This window comes from Lissotriton vulgaris, chromosome 6 (genome assembly GCF_964263255.1).
Source record: "Lissotriton vulgaris chromosome 6, aLisVul1.2, whole genome shotgun sequence".
In the NCBI taxonomy this organism is placed as follows: Eukaryota; Metazoa; Chordata; class Amphibia; order Caudata; family Salamandridae; genus Lissotriton; species Lissotriton vulgaris.
The window spans coordinates 252,673,902-252,695,837 of NC_141694.1; the positions used below are offsets into that span (position 1 = coordinate 252,673,902).

At 50.2% G+C, this 21,936-nt stretch overlaps 1 protein-coding gene across 2 annotated transcripts in view; it reads left to right on the plus strand.

Moving 5' to 3' along the window:
- The window catches only part of PUM2 (pumilio RNA binding family member 2), a 755,055-nt gene that overhangs the window by 711,251 nt on the left and 21,868 nt on the right, over positions 1-21,936 (plus strand). For both annotated transcript variants that reach the window (XM_086926282.1, XM_086926283.1), the window contains exon 20: positions 14,679-14,871. In XM_086926282.1, coding sequence (XP_086782408.1) covers positions 14,679-14,871 — 193 coding nt within the window. The remainder of the gene's footprint in view (positions 1-14,678; positions 14,872-21,936) is intronic.

Here is a 21,936-nt window from a genome sequence, read left to right on the forward strand (position 1 = left end):
ATCCTCGTAGACGGACCAGGAGCCGGAAGAAAAGATGCTGGCCGGTGACCAGTGAAGAAAGTTCAGTCGGATCCAAGCCTGGATCTTGAAGATAGATGACACCTGAAAGCAGAGGGGACCAAGTTCGAGACTACTAGCCAGTAGTCAGTGGGCACCAGGAGGGCACCGGATGGTAGCCACCTCGACTAGGTGAGTGGGTGACGCTTGACTCGAAGACCTCACGGACCAGGAGGCGTTGTCGGCGACCAGGATGGAGGATCGAGCTGTCCCACGAAGATAGAAGCTGTCGGCGTCGCTGGACCCAGGATTGGGCAACAAAGCCTTGGCAAATTCAAGCCCACGCGGTGGACCTAAAATGGCGTCTGGAGTGGACCAGGAGGGTCCGGGGTGCCTCTCTTGAAGAAGGAAGCAAAGGCCAGCCTGGAGCAACCAGACCAGCAGTCGTGAAGTCGTTGGGCGTCGTTCAGAGGGCCACAAGCCAGCCGGCTAGTAGCCAAACAACGCGGTGCACAGCAAACAGCAGAAGGGCCCCACGCCGATCGTGGAGATGCAGGGGGGCTGATCTTGGGTGCTGGAGCTGCGCAGGGTCGGGGCTTCTCGGACCCCAAAGCACTCACCAGTGGAGCACACGGTGGGCTTGCAGTAAAGATGTCGTGCAGTCTTGGCGATCGTCGGTCCCTTGAGGTCTCGTCGCACTCACGGTTCTCAGCTGGGCTGTAGAGGTGAGTAGAGGTCAGAGGTGCCAGGGAAGCCGGGTCTCGTCGAGCTGGGTCGTCGGATTCGTGATGAAGGACTTGCAGCAGACCGCAGTGTTCTTTAGGATGGTGCCTGCGGATGCAGGGTGACTACTCCTTAGCCACAAGGGAGAATCTTGAAGAAGAAATCGTGAAGTCCTTTTGAAGAAAGTGGTATCTTGATTCCAAAGATGATCTAATTTTAACAGGGGGCCCGCTCCTATCTTTATACTAAAAAAGGGGGCTGACCCGGTGACTAGGTCCTGCCTATGGGTGGGACTAGGTGGGGGGTGGTTACACCCCTCAGCCATGCCGGACTTCCCCAGGCCAGGGGCTGGTGTGCCCCTGGAACTGGTTCAGACCGGCCTATGCGTAGTGAGCACCGGGGTGCCACTCAGCAGTCACCTTCCTGTAAAGCCCTGCCTACCCAGGATACACAAAACCATGTCTGGGACGGTGCTAGCACCGCCCCTGACAGGAAACCCTTTGTCCAGGCTCCCCTCACTGGAAGGACTCCCAGCTGCAGGGGGTCAGACTCGTGTCTGTGGTGGCAGCATCCATTTTGTGGAGCTGAGGCTTCAGTTAACTTTAACCGGGGTTCACAGTTACATACATGTCGTGTCCCTCTAGAAGGGTGGAATGCTAACCCCGTCGCCAGAATTGGCGAGGGGTTAGTATTCCAATTCGTATGACACCTTACTCGACATGTTTTGATAAAGCAATACCAAAGATAGCATTTAACCGCGAGGATTATAATGCACTTAAGAGTATATGGTATGCGATATCATGGAACAGCTATTAGGACTTGATTCCGCAAGCTGCAGACAGGCTCAGCTCGTGCCAGAGCACCATCTCACACGATTCCAAGCACTCTGCCTTCAGGATTGTCAAGGCCTGCCATAGGAGTGACTGATAGGAATCTGTGTGTCCATTTTAGGGTTAGGTATAGGTATACTACACCTACAGCAAAGGGTGATTACACGACTTTGCCCCAGCTGTCATGCAGCCAGTTGTGTCAAATTTAGGAGGCCAGCCAGGGGTGGCATAATACATGCTGCAGCCCCTGGCAGCCCGGGGTACACCTATGCCCTGAGTTACAGGGTCTGATAAGGTGGCCCAGTACCAATTGGTAGATGCACCTAGGGTACATGAGGTAATTTAGAAAGAGAACAGCCAGGCTGTGGGTCTGATTGGCAGGCCCACAGCCAGAGAAAGTCGTAAACCAGTGAAACAAAAGCAAAAAATCTGGGTGATCATAGGATTGCAGACCCTACTCTCCTACAATTGGGCCTCGCACTTGAGTGCGATCAACCATGCGACGTATTCTCCAGGGCCCACTCCCGCTTTCGCCATGGATAAATTCCTGCTGCCGGGCGGTAACTTTAACAGAGCCTTATATTCTAAGCCACCACTCCGGCTTCTGACTGGCCCGACGAGATGTGCCGTGCGTGCCTGGAATGACGCGACTGTGGCTACGGATTGGAGTGATAGATTGACGCACATAACCCCACTGTATGATTCTGAACGGCTGGGTAACCTGTGGCGTACGAAAGGGTTTGATAGATGGGTTATGATTGGTATTAGCAGGGTTGAGGATCTTTGGGCCAAGGGCACAGTCAAGTCCTTTGAGGCCCTGAAGTTAGAATATCAACTGGACGACAAGGAATATTTTTGCTACCTCCAGGTACGGCACGCCCTGCTCTCAACCTTCCCCCCGGGGACGGAAATTCCCCAGTCGTCCCCGCTGGAAGACCGTATTCTGGATGGCCATGTCCCGGATAGTACGATTTCCTTAATCTATAAAAAGCTCATCAACACCAGGGCGGACTTTCTAGTGAAACTTCGTGCCTCCTGGGTGGCGGATGGCCTCGAATTAGATGACGAAGACGGGCAAATGGCGATTTCCTCTCCCAAGGAGGTGGCCATTCCAGCTCGGCTGCGCTTTGTACAACTGAAGATCCTCCACCGAGTGTATCAATCAATCAATCAAAGACATTTATAGAGCGCGCTACATACCCGTGGGGTCTCAAGGCGCTGGGGGGGGGGGGAGGTGCTGCTACTGCTCGAACAGCCAGGTCTTCAGCTTCTTCCTGAAGGAGAGGTGGTCTTGGGTCAGGCGCAGGTCGGTCGGGAGGGAGTTCCAGGTCTTGGCGGCCAGGTAGGAGAAGGACCTTCCTCCTGTAGTCGCTCTTCGGATGCGGGGGACGTCGGCGAGGGCGTGGTTGGCTGATCGGAGGTGGCGTTTGGGAGCGTAGAAGTTGACTCGGCTGTTGAGGTAGCTCGGGTCTTGGTCGTGTAGGGCTTTGTGTGCGTGGGTGAGGAGGCGGAAGGTGATTCTTTTGTTGACGGGGAGCCAGTGAAGGTCTCTCAGATGTCCGGAGATGTGGCTGGTTCGTGGGATGTCGAGGATGAGTCTGGCTGAGGCGTTCTGGATCCGCTGGAGTCTCTTCTGGAGCTTGGCGGTGGTACCGGCGTAGAGGGCGTTGCCGTAGTCCAGTCGGCTGGTGACGAGGGCCTGGGTGACGGTCTTCCTGGTCTCGGTGGGGATCCACCAGAAGATCTTCCGTAGCATGCGGAGGATGTTGAAGCATGCCGATGAGACGTTGTTGACTTGCCTGGTCATGGAGAGGGAGGAGTCCAGGATGAAGCCCAGGTTGCGTGCATGGTCTGTCGGTTTGGGTGCGGTGCCCAGGGCGGGAGGCCACCAGGAGTCGTCCCAGGCGGAGGGTGAGGAGCCCAGGATGAGGACCTCCGTCTTGTCCGAGTTCAGTTTCAGGCGGCTGGTCGTCATCCACTCGGCTACCTCTTTCATCCCTTCGTGCAGGTTGGCTCTGGCGGCGGCGGGGTCGTTGGTCAGGGAGAGGATCAGCTGGGTGTCGTCGGCGTAGGAGATTATGTTGAGGTTGTGCTGGCGTGCGATGGCCGCGAGGGGGCTCATGTAGACGTTGAAGAGGGTGGGGCTCAGAGAGGATCCTTGAGGGACGCCGCAGATGACTTCGGTGGCCTCTGACTTGTACAGTGATAGACGGACTCTCGGTGTTCTTCCGTCGAGGAAGGAGATGATCCATTCCAGCGCCTTGTCCTGGATTCCGACATTGCTGAGGCGCTGTACTAGGGTGCGGTGGCAGACAGTGTCGAAAGCCGCGGAGAGGTCTAGGAGGATGAGGGCCGCTGTTTCTCCGTTGTCCATCAGGGCTCGGATGTCATCGGTGGCGGCGATGAGGGCGGTCTCGGTGCTGTGGTTGGCTCGGAAGCCGGACTGTGAGGGGTCGAGGGATCCATTCGTCTCGAGGAAGGCGGCCATCTGCTTGTTGACGGTCTTCTCGATGACTTTGGCTGGAAACGGGAGGAGCGAGATGGGGCGGTAGTTCTTGAGTTCGGTGGGGTCCGCTGTGGGTTTCTTGAGAAGAGCGCTGAGTTCGGCGTGCTTCCAGCTCTCAGGGAAGGTGGCGGTGTCGAAGGATGTGTTGATGATGTCTCGCAGGTGGGGTGCGATGACAGCGTCAGCCTTGTTGAAGATGTGGTGAGGGCAGGGGTCAGTCGGTGATCCGGAGTGGATGGAGTTCATCGTGCGGATGGTGTCTTCGGTGCTGATCGGGGTCCAGGCGTGGAGGGTGGTGGTGGGGGGTGGTTGTTTGGTCTTGGTGTTCGTTGGTTGGTTGCTGAAGCTGTTGTGTATGTCCGCGATCTTGTTGTGGAAGTATGAAGCGAGGGAGTTGCAGAGGTCTTGCGATGGGGTGATGTTGTTGTTTCCTGCGCTGGGGTTGGATAGCTCTTTCACGATGTTGAAGAGTGTATGTGACTGGTGTGCGTCTGGTACGGATGGGGCTCGCAACTGATGGATTGTGTAGGCGTGGCTGTGGAATGTACGGCACCTTTCTTCATATTTTGTGGGAATGTCCGGTTATTTCCGTCTTTTGGTCTAGGGTGCATGATGTGATGGGGCGAGTTACTGGGGTCTCCCTTCTTCCTGAGGAGAGGCGATGCCTGCTTAACGTGTGGGAACCCACAGATTGTACGACCGCTCAGACCTTCTGGGTCACCCTAGGAAACATGATTGCTAAAAGAAACATAGCGCAACTTTGGGGCTCCCACAGACCACCGGGAGTAAGTGCCTGGAAAGATAACATGGACTGGTGCATGTTTCGGGAAAAGACAGTCTATGAGGCTCGAGGTCGTCCTAAGAAATGGGGTAGAATCTGGGCACAGTGGAATGAATACCGGGGAGACATTTGTACCCCACCACTTGATTATACTGAAACTATTCCCTCATCCCCGTAATTGATGTTCCTTTTGATTAGCATCCATTTTTTTTAACATCCCTTTCATTGTCACTATACCGCTGCACCGTACTGAATCGACTTTTGGCTTTTCCGCAATGTATTGTGGTTATAATTCACTCTGATGTCATAGCGGCCGGCCCGATCGGGTTGTAGGCAGACGCTGTGTACTGTGCATTTGTTTAATAAAGGTTTTTTTAAAAAAAAGTCATTTTCAATAGTTCGTAATATCGGCGTTTGGGCAGATATGACCCACGGACATGGTTTATGACTTTTCTTGAGAAACATTTGGATTTGGATTATCATGTCCTATACTTTGGAAATTTTGAAAGACTGACTTTGAGGATGCTATAAATTACTCAAGTCCATGGATGCTGCTGGGAACGCCCCAGCAACACCCATTGCATGCCCCTTTAACGCAGGACACTGCGTTAAAGGGACTGATATTTATCAGGCAGGATAACGCCACAAAAAGTGGCTTAGTCCTGCCTGATAAATATCACTCAGTCTTCTGCACCACCGGAACGTCACAAAAAGTGACGTTCCGGAGGCGCAAGGGGCTCGTAAAAAAGGCCCCATAGGTTTCACACTCGTTATAGTTAGGCATTAGCATTAAAAAAAAAACTTTGAATTTCACTGAAATAACCATAGGTTTCACACCAGTTATAGTTAGCTGGAAATTTTACTCCTACAAAACCATTGAAATTCCTCGTTATAGTTAGTTGTACTAACTATAACTCGCGAGCCTGCAATCCACACCTGATGATGTCACATATTACATCATTCATGACATGGTCAGTGACATCACCGATGACATCACTGATGACCTCTCAAATGACATCAATGATGACATCACTGATGACATCATCCAGTGATTGTGGTTTGCTTTGATATTTAAATATGTATTATAAATACACTACTTTGCATTGAAAAATGAGTGGATATAAAAATATAAATGTGTGGATGGTGGATTTAGTAAGTGTCATTGATAGCTGGGACGCTTCAGGGCAGCCATGCGCTTTATAAACCCAATTTCATTTCATTTCATTCTTTGTTTCCTTGACTAATTTGTAGAGTCTCACTATATATAATGTTTAGTTACTAAACTGTGTGACAGTCTTTATCGTTTTGTCTTAGACTTTAGACTATAGACTTTTTGAAATCTGCACCCATTTTAATCAAGTTGGGTCGAGCAACACAAGCAGCTAATCAATCACAATTCAACTTCAAAGCGATACTTGGAACACAAACCAATAATCCAATAACAAATAAACTTTGTCTAATGCAATTTGTGAAGGGAATCAAACTCACTACAAACAAAGGGAAATTCTAAAACAAGATAGCTCACACTAAGAAAAACTTCCAACCAGTTTCATATCTACCTCTGAGTCTATGCGTCTATTTCCTATCCACTAAGAAATGAACAACACAACTGTAATTAGTTCAAACGCAACTAGACTACTAGGGACTTGCAAAAGAATTTCGGCTTGTCAATGCATGCCTTCAGGAAGCAACCAACTTGAATAATTAGAATAATTGAATAATTATATCTCGTTCTTGGATTACATCAAAACACAAAATTCCAACAAACGCTATTCAGAATGATTTTAGCAACAAACCTTTATAATGCAATATAAATTTGAACTTCAACACAATTAGTGTGCAATGCATGTGCGGCACATAAACAGTTAGACACTTCGAATCCAAGCATTGCTTAACAAACCACTCAGCAAATCACCTCAATTGTCACATGTTGCAAGGCATCAACTCACTGAGTCACATACTATTACGCAAGACAAGAAGACTTGTCTCATTATACTCATGTAATGATCACTACAGCCCGGACCTTGTAGGTCCATGCGATTCTGGGACTAAGGAAACTTTGCTTTCAGAGAACTCGGTTAAAGGGCCTTCTAACTATCTCTAAGCAGGGCAGAGGAATCATTTGAACCATAACAGAGGAAACCTAGCCCTTAACCATCCTCTGCTACCAAAAACGGTCAGCAGTTTTTATACCGAAAGGGCAGGTTCATGGATTGGGCTAGGTGTGAGTCTTTAAAGAAGAGAGCCCTAATCACAAATTACTGGAACCCCCAGAGGCACCAACATTGGAAAATCCACACTGAATAATCCACACAAGATGAAATTTCAAGGTGTAAATCTCGAAGGGTTATATAATGTAAGAATCACTACAGAAGGCAAAAAGATATGATTAGTCAATTCAAAATAATGCAAAATGTAAAATAGCATTGGCAGTGGATGCTAAGCCTTAACCTTTTCTGCTCTCTAAGAAGATCAGGAAGGAACCTGGCTCATTTCCCAAGTGATGCGTTTGGTACATGTTTAGGCAGAGAAACTTTGCAGTCACTATAGTGTGACAAAGTTGCATCTCAATGAGTAAGTAACTAGAAAACGCATAAAAGGGTATTGTTGACTTTTGCTCTACATCTAATGAATACATTATTCCATGACTTACACAGAAAAAAAGACAACATTTGGAATATAAGAAGCACTTCTTTTCAGCTGAATGCTGTAGACTTGCTTTTGTATATAATTATAAATGTGTCCTTTCCATGATCACTAAGAACAGAAATCATTGCATTTGATAAATGTTACAGAGCAAGCAAGACCATAAAACGAACTGAATTGCATACTGTTATATAAACAATGAAGGTCACAATTAAGCTCTGCCATGCACAAGTAGGGAGGGGAAGAGGAGTTGAGTCAAGCATACAAACCACACGCATTAAAAAAATTAAACTGGAAATCAATTATATCAAGCTAACAGGACTTCTTTATATTGAACACAGTAAAATATTGCATCTCTCCAGTACTAATTTACTGAATCTGGTTCGACTTTGGAGTCACCTTGGCAGGATAAGTATCTGAAGTGGCTGCAAGATGACCGACCCTTGGAGCACTGCAAAACAGTAAAACTAAATGGGCAGGAGAGACCCTGCATCTGACATAGGCTGTGAAAGAGGCCATCCTCCCTGTCCCTTCCTTCAGCCCTACTTGCATTTTCTCTTTTCTTGTTACTGCCAATGGCTGTCTCAATTCCACTTACATGTTTTTGCTTGTTCGGTCTGCAGCTTGCCCAGAAATATTGTGGCCATGGACAACTTGTGCAAACCTTTAACAGGACATATTTGTCAGAATGATGCTCACACATCCAGGACTATAGTTTAGCTTGCTATCCAGGAGGCCCAATTATGGATCTGTGTTTAAATAGCTGTATTCTCAGACTCTGCTGCTTGTTTGTTTTTAAGTCTACATTAACTCCTGGATCGTTTGAATTGGTGACATTTTCTTTCCCGGACCCTGCAACCCCATCCACTGCACATAATGAAAGTTTAAACGTCAGCTAGTTTAGATGAATCATGCTCACTCCTTAGAGAATTGGTTATATTCAAATCATATTTTGTTTTCAGTCCTCTAATTCTCCTTAAGTCTCTCCTGTCATGATGATGACCCACAGATATTTTCATCTGAAAGAGACACGTTAGTGATAGATTCCTTACCTTAGAATATCCCCAGGCGTCAGACTGGATCCGGAAACTTTTGCGTAGCAATACCCCTGCGCGCTGGTAGGCGTCGTCTGCGGCTCCGCGTCCGTCGTCGGCGTCGTGAGCACCGGGATGACGTCGTCGGAGTACTTAGACGGCGCCCATGCGCGCTGACGTCAGTTCTTCTTTTTTCCGCGCCAGCTAGCGCAGATCTGGAAGAAGCTCTACCCCCAGTCACTTTTTGACTGAAAAGTTTTTGATCCTTTTTGATCTCTCTTAGTCGACTGTCTCGACTATCGGTGCCAGGGATGCCCGGGTTCAAGCCTTGTTCGAAGTGCGGCCGACTCATGTCGGTCACGGACCCCCATCGCCGGTGCCTGAAGTGCTTAGGCCTCGACCACGACGATAGAACCTGCGTCGACTGCCGGGCCCTGACGTCGAAGGCTAGGCGGGAGCGGTCCCGCAAGCGTCTCGAGCTGAGGCACTCGGCCCCGCGCCGCTCCAGGTACCGGTCCCGGTCCCACGGGAGGTCGAGGGACAGGTCGCGAGGTCGGAGTCATCGACGTTCCGGAAGTGGACACCGATCGTCTGGTTCCAAGTCCTCAGGTAAGAGGCATGAGAGGTCGGAGCGACACCATCGGTCCTCCGACCCGCCCCGACGCTCGCTCGATGCGGCCGGGGACTCGGGCGACACCGCCCACGCGGCTCCGCGGGAGTCGCAAGCGTCGCCGCCTGCCCCACACCTTCGGGTCCCTGGGCACGGCGCGTCGCAGGAGGAGGTCGAGAGGTACCTCATGGCCATGAGGGCCCTCCCTCCTCAGTCGGTTCCCGTGGCGCCTTCGGGCCGATCGGCTCCGTCTGGAGGTCCTTCCGGGTCGGGCGCTTCGGCCCCGACGACGTCGGGTGCTTCGGGCCCGGCGCCGCTGGCGACTTCGGTCCCGGCGCCGCGCGACCTCACTGGATCCGGCTCCGGATCCGGGACCTCGCCGGTCGACCTTACGACCTCGCCGGCGCCGTCCCTTCAGGTGTCGTCCCCGGCAGCCGATGTGGTTGCCGACCCCAATGTTTCCTACGGTCCTACTCAGGAGTCGGAGGGGCGCCGCTGGGCGCCGATTCCGTCGGCCTTTGGAGACTTCTATCTCCACGAGGAGGCCCTGGCTGTTAATCCTGGTCTCCAGGAGCCAGGTGACGAGGAGCAATGGGAGGGGTCCGAGGACCCTCTGGCACGTGATTGCCAGTCGCATCAGGACTGGACATATGAGCTTGGGGAGGCCAGTGGTATTGACACCTCGCCAGACACTGGATTTACGTCGCCCCCGACTGTGGCTTCGGAGGCGGGTTCTGTTTACAGCGTAGTGTTGACGAAGGCAGCTAAGGCCTTAAACCTTCAGCTCCCCGTCGCGGCCGTGAGGACTAATCTCCTCACTGAGGTCCTCAAACAGCAGTCCGGCTCCGCGGAGCCCCTCCTGCCGTTCAATGAGGCCTTGTGTGACGTTCTGCTGGGCACTTGGTCCAAGCCCGCCACAGGCCCCCCTGTGGACAGGAACGTGGCCAGACGCTACCGCCCGGCACCGGGCGACCCATGCTTTTTGTCCACCCATCCCACCCCCGAGAGCCTGGTCATCCAGGCCTCTAACTCCCAAGCCGCATTCCCGTCGGCCCCGCCCGACAGGGAATCCAAGAGGTATGAGCAGTTCGGGAAGAAGGTCTTCTCGTCTGTGAGCCTAGGGCTACGGTCTGTGAACACCAACTGTCTCTTGGGCCGCTACACCCACACTCTGTGGGACACGGTTGCGGAGGTGCTGCCACAATGCCCTGAGGAGGTCAGGGCTAAACTCAGCCAAACCCTTGCGGACGGCCGAGATGCGGCACGCTTTTCTATCCAGTGTGGGCTGGATACCACGGACTCACTGGGCAGGGCGATGGCAACGACGGTGGCGGTTCGACGCCACGCCTGGTTGAGGTCCGCCAACTTCTCGGCCGATGTCCAGGCCACCCTCCTGGACATGCCGTTTGATGGCCGTCGCCTCTTCGGCGACAAGGCAGACCATGCGCTGGAACGTTTCAAGGACTCCAGGGCCACGGCCAAGTCCTTGGGCCTTACGGCCCCACGCCAGCAATCGGGTGCCTTTCGCTCCTTTCGTGGCCACGGAAGGGGCGCCCCACCACGGACCGCCAGCCACGCGCCGCAGAATGTTCAGCAACGCGGTGGCGGCCGTGGGAACCGCCGTGGCGGTGGTCGGGGCCAGCGGCGAGGCCAGTCCACACCTCCCTCAGCAGCCCCCGCCTCAAAACCTTCCTGGTCCGAGTTTTCAGGCCCATGTGACGCCTGTGGGAGGCAGGGTTCGCCATCCCCTCTCCCACTGGCATACAGTCACTTCGGACAGGTGGGTGCTGCAAATTGTCCGAAGGGGTTTCTCCCTCCCCTTCGAGTCTTCCCCTCCATCCATGCCACCTCAATACCACCGTGTGTCGGGGGATCACTTGCAACTTCTGCAAGAGGAGGTTTCGGCCCTCTTGGCCAAGAGGGCCATCGAGCGCGTTCCTGGGCCAGAAGTAGGACGTGGTTGTTACTCCCACTACTTTCTGGTACCCAAGAAGGGCAAAGGGGGCCTACGCCCTATCTTGGATCTGCGGAACGTCAACGGCTTCCTCCGGACGGAGAAGTTCGAGATGCTCACTTTGGCTCAGGTCCTGGCTGCCCTGGACCCGGGAGACTAGATGGTAGCGTTGGACTTGCAGGACGCCTATTTCCACATCCCCGTCCTGCCGGCCCACCGGCGTTACCTACGGTTCATGGTAGGCCAAGAGCACTTTCAGTTTACCGTGCTCCCCTTCGGCCTTGCCAGCGCCCCACGGGTGTTCACGAAGGTGATGGCGGTGGTCGCAGCCCATCTGCGCAGGCAGGGGATATCAGTCTTCCCCTACCTCGACGACTGGTTGTTGAAGGCGGGCTCGCCCCAGTCAGTCGTCAGCCACCTCCAGACTACGGCCGACCTCCTGCACTTGCTGGGGTTCTCCATCAATGTGCCGAAGTCACACCTGTGTCCCTCTCAAAAGCTCCTCTTCATCGGAGCGGTTCTCGACTCGGCGCAGTTTCGGGTTTACCCACCCGAACAGCGGGTTCGGGATATTCAGGCTCTGATTCCTGTCTTCAGACCGTTATCCCGGGTCTCGGTCAGGTTGACGCTGCGGCTTCTGGGGCTGATGGCCTCCTGCATCCTTCTGGTGCGTCACGCCAGGTGGCGGATGCGGGCTCTGCAGTGGGACCTGAAGTTTCAGTGGGCCCAGCATCAGGGCAACCTGTCCGATCATGTCCTGATCTCGGAGGGCACTGCGAAGCAACTGCAGTGGTGGCTCACGGACCGCGACTGGGTCAGTGGCAGACCCCTCTCCCTACCTCAGCCGGAGCACGTAGTTGTGACGGACGCGTCCCTCCAGGGCTGGGGAGGCCACATGGGAGAGGCGGAGATCAGAGGCCTCTGGTCTCCGGCGGAGTCCCGGCTCCACATCAACCTTCTGGAGCTGCGGGCGATTCGTCTTGCACTGAAGGCATTCCTCCCCTCTGTCACGGGGAGCGTAGTGCAAGTGTTCACCGACAACACCACCGCCATGTGGTACTGCAACAAACAGGGCGGTGTGGGGTCGTGGACCCTCTGCCAGGAGGCTCTGCGCCTCTGGCAGTGGCTGGAACATCAGGGCGTGACCCTAGTGGTTCAACACCTGGCAGGCTCTCTGAATGCCAGGGCGGATGAACTCAGCCGCCGGTGCATGATGGATCACGAATGGCGTCTGAACTCGGACGTGGCGCAAGGTCTCTTTCGACAGTGGGGAGAGCCTTGGTTAGATCTATTCGCCACAGAAGAGAACGCGCAATGTCAGCAGTTCTGCGCGTTGGAGTTTCCAAGGCGGCACTCGCTCGGAGACGCTTTTCGTCGCGAGTGGAGCTGCGGTCTGTTGTACGCCTTTCCGCCTATACCACTTCTGCCCAGAGTGCTGAAGAAGATCAGGCGCGACCGGGCCCAGGTCGTCCTTGTGGCTCCGGACTGGGCACGAAGATACTGGTATCCCGAGCTACTCAGCATGTCAGTCGATCCCCCGATTCGTCTGCCTCTTTGGGAGGACCTTCTGTCGCAGCAGCAGGGGACGGTCCTGCACCCGAACCTGTCCAGTCTCCACCTACAAGCTTGGAGATTGAGCGGCGGCAGTTGAGGCCATTTGACTTGCCTCCCGAAGTCTGTGATATCATTCTGGCAGCCAGGCGTCCCTCCACAAAGTCGGTATACGCCTGCCGGTGGAACAGATTTGTGGCATGGTGCACAGCAAAGGCTGTGGATCCTCTCTCTGCACCCCTTTCGGAAGTGCTGCTCTTTCTTCTTTCCCTTGCCCAGCAGGGCTCTGCTCTGGGCACTCTTAAAGGGTACCTTTCTGCTCTATCAGCCTTCTTGAGGCTACCAGATCAGCCTTCTTTATTCAAGTCCCCTATTGTGAGTAGATTTCTGAAGGGCATCACGCACATGTTCCCTCCTGTTCCCTTCGTGATGCCCCAGTGGGACTTGAATCTGGTTCTCACCTATCTGATGTGTGCTCCCTTTGAGCCGCTTCATAACTGCCCTCTTCGTCTCCTTACTCTAAAGACGGCCTTCCTGGTTGCCATCACCTCTGCCAGGAGGGTGAGTGAGCTCCAGGCTCTTTCTTCTTCTCCACCTTTCCTGTCTGTTCATCCTGATAAGGTGGTGTTACGTACACGACCTTCCTTTCTGCCCAAGGTTGTCACGGCCTTCCACATCGGGCAGTCCATCACTTTGCCCACCTTCTTTCCGCCTCCGCACCCCTCGAAAGAGGAGGAGAGGCTCCACCGTCTGGATCCAAAACGTGCGCTCTCCTACTACCTAGATCGCACACGCCAATTCCGGGTGGATGACCAACTCTTCGTTGGTTACGTGGGCGCGAAGAAGGGGAAGGCTGTGCACAAGAGGACCATCTCTAGGTGGATCATCTTGTGTATTCAAGCATGTTACTCCATGGCGAGGAAGGAGCCCCCGGCTGGATTGCGGGCTCACTCCACTCGGGCCACGGCAACGACAACTGCCCTGGGCCGCGGTGTCCCCCTGCAGGACATCTGTCAGGCAGCCACGTGGGCCTCGCTGCACACGTTCGCAAGACACTACTGCCTGGACAGTCAAGTCCGGAGGGATGGCTTCTTTGGCCGTTCCGTCCTCCAGGACTTTCTGGTGTGATATTGGTTCGCAGACCCACCACCGGGGTTGGTATTGCTGGGGTATCTATTCTAAGGTAAGGAATCTATCACTAACGTGTCTCTTTCAGATGCACAAGTTACTACTTGTGTAACGATATATCTGTAAGAGACATTAGTTAGTGATAGATTCCTTACCGACCCACCCATCCTCCCCGTTCTGCGAACCGATATCTAGGGTTAAGGTCATCCCCTTTCAGGGCCCTAGTTTCATGGCACCAGTGTTAGTTCTATCATGGCTCTGCGTATCTGGCGCGGAAAAGCTGTGTTATCAGAACTGACGTCAGCGCGCATTGGCGCCGTCTAAGTACTCCGACGACGTCATCCCGGCGCTCACGACGCCGACGACGGACGCGGAGCCGCAGACGACGCCTACCAGCGCGCAGGGGTATTGCTACGCAAAAGTTTCCGGATCCAGTCTGACGCCTGGGGATATTCTAAGGTAAGGAATCTATCACTAACTAATGTCTCTTACAGATATATCGTTACACAAGTAGTAACTTGTGCATTAGGTTGTGTTTTTAAAGTGGAGTATATAATATAGGTCTTTATGTTGTCCCCTAATATGACAGTAGCTTTTTCCCAGGATTTAGTTACTGTTGCAGGCTGTTTTCACTTACGACTGTCGCTTCCCCAATTAACTCTGTGCAAATCTTGCAGGAACTTGGTCATAATTCCTTAGGCTTAATTAATGGTTTACAGAATAAGTAACCTATCTGAACATATTATAACTAAAATAACTTAAATGCAAGTACAGCATTCAGTATTTCGGTTTAGCTCTTATCTGTTCTGAAAGTGTTGGGAATCCCCATCTTCCTACACTGTTTGAATTTCTATTGATCTTTCATAAAAAAAATTGCATTGTTTAATGTATTTTTCTAACCCTTTCTTTTTTTCCCAGCAATGTTGTTGAAAAGTGTGTCACGCATGCATCTCGTGCAGAGAGGGCTTTGCTAATAGACGAGGTTTGCTGCCAGAATGATGGCCCTCATAGTGCCTTATACACCATGATGAAAGACCAGTATGCAAACTATGTAGTCCAGAAGATGATTGATATGGCTGAACCTGCTCAACGAAAGATTATCATGCATAAGGTAACCAAAGCAAAATGATTTGAAATTTTGTAAGCAAGCAAGGTACACGTTAGAAGTGGTAATTTTTCAAAATTCTGATTTGTTATTACTTCACATTCTGGTGCTACCCAACAGAAATGTATTAATAACGTCAACAATATTAAACCCTTGGTTGCGAGTTGCCTTACATCCTTTCAAGTGCAAGATCTTTAAGTGAAATGTATTATTTGGTTACTGATGAATGCTTAAATACCTTGCATCTACTTCTGAGACCTGACTTGGTGAAACAGCAGTCCTGTTTTAAACTAGACAATCACTTAAAACTAAAAATGTATTCAATTTAGACAATTAAATATAGTATAAAGGCCCCTGGAACCCTCAAGGCAAAAGAGAAAGGCCAAGAAACGCTTGGCCTCGAGGCTGTGTGCAAGGAGATGGGTTACACCAGGAGTCAGATTGAAAGAAAGGCCCAGGACAGCTGGAGAGTCCTGGTTGTAGGCCTATACCCCAGGAGGGGTAGTAGGCATAAGTAGTAGTGAGTAATTAGACATTCTTAAATTAGAATTGCTAATAGTGTATCATTTGATATGTTTTTGACACACAGAAAATGCTAGATTATAATTATCTATATCAATCACAAAAATGCAGGATGTATTACCAAATATGCTCCTATCATTATTTCCTACTTTTTGTTGGAACAAAACAATTCTATAATCCTGGCAGATTTCAATCTGTGATTGCAACTCAAAGATCTAACAAATCAAGAAATACAAAAGATAACCTGCATTCCCTTCATTTCAGACAATTGGTAGATTGTCCCTCTCACTTGACTAGTCCTTTCCATGATCTCGTATTCTAATCAGACCAGTTTAAGACTATCTTATTACCTCATCATGTTGCCTTGGTAGACCACATAGTAATTGCCAACTCAAATCCAATACTAGTTTGCCAGACTCCTAAAATGCCACAAGTAGCAAGCATTAATATGACTGATCCTGGTTGACAAGTTGGTTTATTTAACAATTTTTCCTTCAAAATCGCATTTGACCAAAACGAGGCTTTGCAGCATGAACCGATTCAAGTTACCCAAGCTGTGCATAGTTCAGCTATGTAGCGGTTGGGCTTTAAAAAATATCAGTTTAAAAAAAAAAGCTTTCTTCACATCTCCCATAGTCTAAGCCTTTATGAGGCATGAGGACTTCAATGGTATTTTATTAGATTAACCCCTTCGCTGCGGCGGGAATTCCGCCGCAGCGCTAAGGGGGCGGGGGGGTCGAGCGGGGCTCGCATGCTCGTGACGGAGCCGCTCCGTCACGAGCCACGGTTGAGCTGTGCTCGTGACGGAGCGGTTCCGTCACGAACGTGCCCGCTCAATGGAACGGTCAGCGCAGGTGCGAAATTCGCGGCGCGCCGAGCGGGCCATGACGGAACCGCTCCGTCATGAGCACAGCTCAACCGAGGCTCATGACGGAGCGGCTCCGTCATGAGCATAGAACGGGTTAATGGTTTTTGGTGGTTCCTATTATTTTCTATTTACAGAGCGGACCCTATATGGAAGTTTTTGTTTGTTAGGTTTTATATGGATAAGTCTGGTACCCTTTAATACAGTATTTTTGTAAGATTTCTTTTTGCTGTATGTATTTTTAGCAATGCATTTTTATCTTTTCAAAGGTTGCACTTAAAAAAGTTGCTGTATTTTAATTTAGATACGTTTGCACGTGTAATTTAGAGATTATTTCTAGATGTTTTATTTCTTTATGTGCTTTTATGGCCAACTTAGACCGAGTAAAGAATTTACTTCATTGGTAAATACACTATGCCCCATCATATGATCACTATCGAATTGGGAAGCAATGTCCTAATCGGGATTAAAAATGAAAGATTTGTTTGTAATTATTTCACTGCAAACAGATATTTGCCAAGCACCCAGTTAATACATTGTCACTGGGGATGAATGATGAGGATTGAATAGGCACCTTAGATCAAGGTCAGGGTTTTGACGATTTGTCACAAACTTTACGCATTGTGGGCTAGTGTTGCTTAAGATGACTTAAATTGTTCTTTTCTGTGTTTTAAAAAAATTGTATTTACCGTTTTAGCATTTGATACACCTTTTAGTTTCCTGCATATTGGTAGCTCTGGGTAGACTTGCATTAAAGTATGTAATATGTGTGTGTTGGAAGGTGGTTTATTAGGACAGGTAGGTAGGTACCTACGCTTAATTATAACCCACAATCACAAATCAAGCCAAGTTCTCAGTAAATTAATCAGTGCTCAACCCTTGGTAGCTTTGGCTGAGAGCAGACAGGCTTAATTTAGGAGACAGGCGCCAATAAAAAATAACACACAAAACAATTAATTAAAAAAAAGGAAATATTGTTATGATTAAAATGACACCAAAATGACAAAAACCAATGTATGGAGCCAGAGATATGAATTTTTAAAGAATAAACACTATCTAGTGCTTGAAAGCCAAAAGCGCCAACTTTGGACAGCTGGTCACACTTGACCAGGACAAAGTCACAGTTTCAGGCCCACTGCAATGGGGCGCGGGTTGGAAATAGTGAGCAGTAGGGCCCAGTAAAGTTTTTACCTTCAGACTCAATCAATCAGGATTTTGTGTAGCGCGGCTGTAAGAAACTGGTTCTATATATACTGCACCAAAGTGAGGTGGAGTGTGTATAAAGTCCAAGGGTCTCCAGAGGTTTTGCAGAGGTTAAAGTTAATTAAAACCTTACTCTCTAAAGTGGTAGCTTGGTTGAGCATTAAGGCAGTATCAGAGGACCGTGTTAAGCATTTGATATACACACTCAGACAGCAAATGAATTCACACACTCAAGAACTGAACTCTAGGCCAATTGTTTTTGTATAAAAAAATATACTGTTTTATTTCTAGAACCAAGCAAGCCTGGTACAGGTAAGCATAAAAATACTTATCATTTGTAAATTACATGTATGAACACAGTTCACAATTGCAGTGTAACTTGTACTGGTTTTGGTTACAGTTTTAAGTAAGCAGTTTGCAACACATTGCAGGTATTGTATATCCGAATGAATGGGCTTTTTAAGTAAAATGCAGTTTCAGATCACTTTTGCTTACACAGGACTGGATCCTAGATTCAGCCCTCGGACATTTCCTGAAAACAGGTGAATAAATGCATTTTAGGTAGAGGTACGATTTTTAAAGAATTTTATTGCATTTCAAAAGTTGACACTTGGAAGCTTTTTCACATTGAATCACCAATATTATCCTATGGGAGGAAATTCACTTAGCAGGTACGTTATGTTATCGATACTTTTTCTTACTCAGTGCTGGATACCTAGATTCAGCACTGGGACATTTCCTGAAAACAGTTGAGAAAAGGCGTTTTGGTTATTCGGCTGATTTTTAAGGAATATTTGTAGTTTTCAAAAGTCGACATTTAGAAAATTTTTGGGAGAAAAAGTATCAATGTTATTCTACGAGGAAAAAAAGGTTATCTGTTTCCAGGTAGGTAATCGGTCTTTGCAGTAAGGGTCCTGGGGTTAGACTCCGGGGTCTTCCAGGGTCAGTGATCAACTGTTACACCCTCAGGGCCACTAGGGCGGCCGGGTGCAGAGTGTTGAGGCCCTTTGTTAACCTATGGAGGATAGGGGGTCTCTGGTTGGTGGGTGCTGGCTAGCAGGCCACAGGATTGTGGGAGCAAAGCTCATAGGGTTAAGCTCAAGGCAAGCTGCTGACCAAGTTAGCACCAGTGGGGCACCCTTAGCGGCACTAGGGCAGCCAGGTGCCGGGTGCTGTTTTGAGGTCAAGTGCCCTGTTGGATGGTTCTCCGGGACAAAGAAACACTGCAGGCTCAGGACGAGGATCTTCCTGGAGCGAGCAACACTTCGAGGGGTAAGTAGGGATGTAGAGGGTTGGTTAGGCACCGCTTTGTTGGGCACACAAGGCCGTGGGGCGTCAGGTGCAGGGGTGTTTTGGGACGTCGGATTTTCTTACCCGCACCAATCAAACTGGAGGAGGCATCGCCATCGTTCACAAACTCCATCAAAATTATAACCAGCTCCGACAACAATCTTGCAACCGCTGAACACCTCCACTTCCAGATCCACACCGACCCCAGGACCACCCTTAGAGGCACCCTCATTTACAGACCTCCAGGCACCCGCACTCAATTCAGCGACAACATCACAGACTTCATCAGCTCACACGCCCTCGCCTCCGACAACTACATTCTTCTAGGAGACCTCAACTACCACCTTGAAAACACACTCGACAGCAACACCACCACCCTTCTGGACAACCTGGCCAATCTCGGACTCAAACAACTTGTTGACACCCCCACTCACACAGCCGGTCACACGCTCGACCCTATCTTCACCTCCAGCAAGCACATCTCCTTCGATCGCACTACAGCTCTCCACTGGACTGATCACAGCTGTGTTCACTTCAGCTACAAAACCACCCTGACCCACAACCGTCCACAACACATTCCCTGAAGAAACTGGAACAAAATCACCACCGACCAACTCCTCACATCACTCAACCACAACCCTCCCACCCTCTCAATGGACCCAGACCAAGCGGCCACCAACCTCAGGCAATGGATTACCCACAGTGCGGACGAATTAGCACCCCTGAAAAAGCACCAGTTGAAGTCAGCCAGCAAAAAGGCTCCCTGGTTCAATGATGAACTTAAAAAATCCAAGAAGCTATGCCGCACCATGGAGAAGAATTGGAGAAAAAACCCAACCTCAGACAACATGGGCTCCCTCAAGGCAGCCACCCGCAAACACCACCAACTGATCCGTTCCGCCAAGAAATCAGCATTCAAGGACCGTCTCGACAAGAATTCTCATAACAGCAAGGAACTCTTCAATATCGTCAAAGAATTCACTAACCCCACCGCAGCATCCAACGACATCACTCCCTCCCAAGACCTCTGCGACGCACTATCCTCCTTCTTCTAAAACAAAATTGCCGACATCCACAACAGCTTCAAGAATACTCCCAATGATCAACCCGCCTCACCCCCTTCAGATCCCACTCCTCCAACTAACAACCTCAGTGCCTGGAACCCAATAACCACTGAAGACACCATTCGCCTCATGAACTCAATCCACTCTGGCTCGCCTTCTGACCCCTGTCCCCACCACATCTTCAACAAAGCTGACTCCATCATCGCTCCCCAACTCCGCGATGTAATCAACTGCTCTTTCAACTCTGCCACCTTCCCTGAAATCTGGAAACACGCCGAACTCAGCGCCCTTCTGAAAAAACCCACAGCAGACCCCTCAGAACTGAAAAACTACCGACCCATATCCCTCCACCCTTTCCCGGCCAAAGTCATTGAGAAAGCCGTCAACAGCCAGCTCGCCCCCTTCCTTGAATCCAACAACTCCCTTGATCCATCTCAATCCGGATTCCGAGCCAAACACAGCATCGAAACCGCCCTCATTGCAGCGACCGACGACATCGGAGCACTCCTGGACAACGGAGAAACAGTGGCCCTCATCCTACTAGACTTCTCCGCCGCTTTCGACACAGTCTGCCACAGCACCCTTATACAACGCCTCAGCAACATCGGCATACAAGGAAAAGCCTTGGACTGGATCATCTCGTTCCTAGCTGGAAGAAGTCAGAGAGTCCGACTTCCCCCATTCTACTCAAAGGCCACCAAAGTCATCTGCGGCGTACCTCAAGGATCCTCACTCAGTCCCACACTATTCAACGTCTACATGAGTCCTCTCGCCTCTATCGCGCGTCAACACAACCTCAACATCATCTCTTACGCCGACGACACCCAGCTAATCCTCTCCCTCACCAAAGACCCCAACAACGCCAAAACGAATCTTCACGAAGGCATGAAAGAAGTAGCCGAGTGGATGAAACAGAGCCGCCCAAAACACAACTCAGACAAAACGAAGGTACTCATCCTAGGATCCTCCCCCTCAGCCTGGGACGACTCTTGGTGGCCTTCCGCTCTGAGCACAGCACCCACACCCACAGACCATGCACGTAACCTCGGCTTCATTCTAGACTCCTCCCTCTCAATGTCCAGACAAGTCAACGCCGTCTCATCCTCCTGCTTCAACGTCCTTCGCATTCTCAAAAAGATCTTCCGCTGGATCCCCCTCGAGACAAGAAAGACCGTTACCCATGCACTGGTCACAAGTCGTCTGGATTATGGCAACACACTTTACGTCGGAATTACAATGAAATTACAGAAAAAACTCCAGCGCATCCAAAACGCGTCTGCGAGATTCATATTAGACATCCCGCGCCAAGATCACATCACCGGACACCTAAAAGACCTCCACTGGCTCCCCGTCAACAAAAGAATCACTTTCCGCCTTCTCACCCACGCACACAAGGCCCTTCACAATCTAGGACCCGAATGCCTCAACACTCGATTGTCCTTCTACAAACCCACCCGCCAACTAAGATCATCCAATCATGCCCTCGCCGCAGTCCCGCGCATCCGAAAATCCACCATGGGCGGCAGATCGTTCTCCTTCCTGGCTGCCAAGACATGGAACTCACTCCCCACCCACCTCCGCCTTACTCAGAACCACATCTCCTTCAGAAAGGAACTGAAAACCTGGCTATTCGACAAGTAATGAACCCTCCCTCTAGCGCCTTGAGACCCTCTGGGTGAGTAGTGCGCTATATAAATGCCTGAACTTGAACTTGTTAGTATGCAGGGGGGTTACCCAATAAAGTCACTGGGACCTGGGTTCAGTAAGTACTAAGAGGAAGGGGTCCCAGTGTGAATAGGGAACATATAGTGCAATCTCACATGAATTAATCCAAAGCAATTATTTTGATCCACAAAGTTTTATTCACTAGGGGATCCAGTATAATGAATACACATAGCATAGAAATTAGTCAACTGTATTGAAGGTCATACAGTGCCCCAGGAAAGAAACTGGAAGTGATGGTGAGGAGGTAGGGGAGTGAAGGAATTAAGTGACAGTAAAATCAACAGTTCAAAACACTTATCATGCTATAATTCGTATAGCAACAGCTGCCATAACATGATGGCGACATTATTTATGAAGAGGCATACAACACATAGTACAATGTATATACAAATATTAGCATGT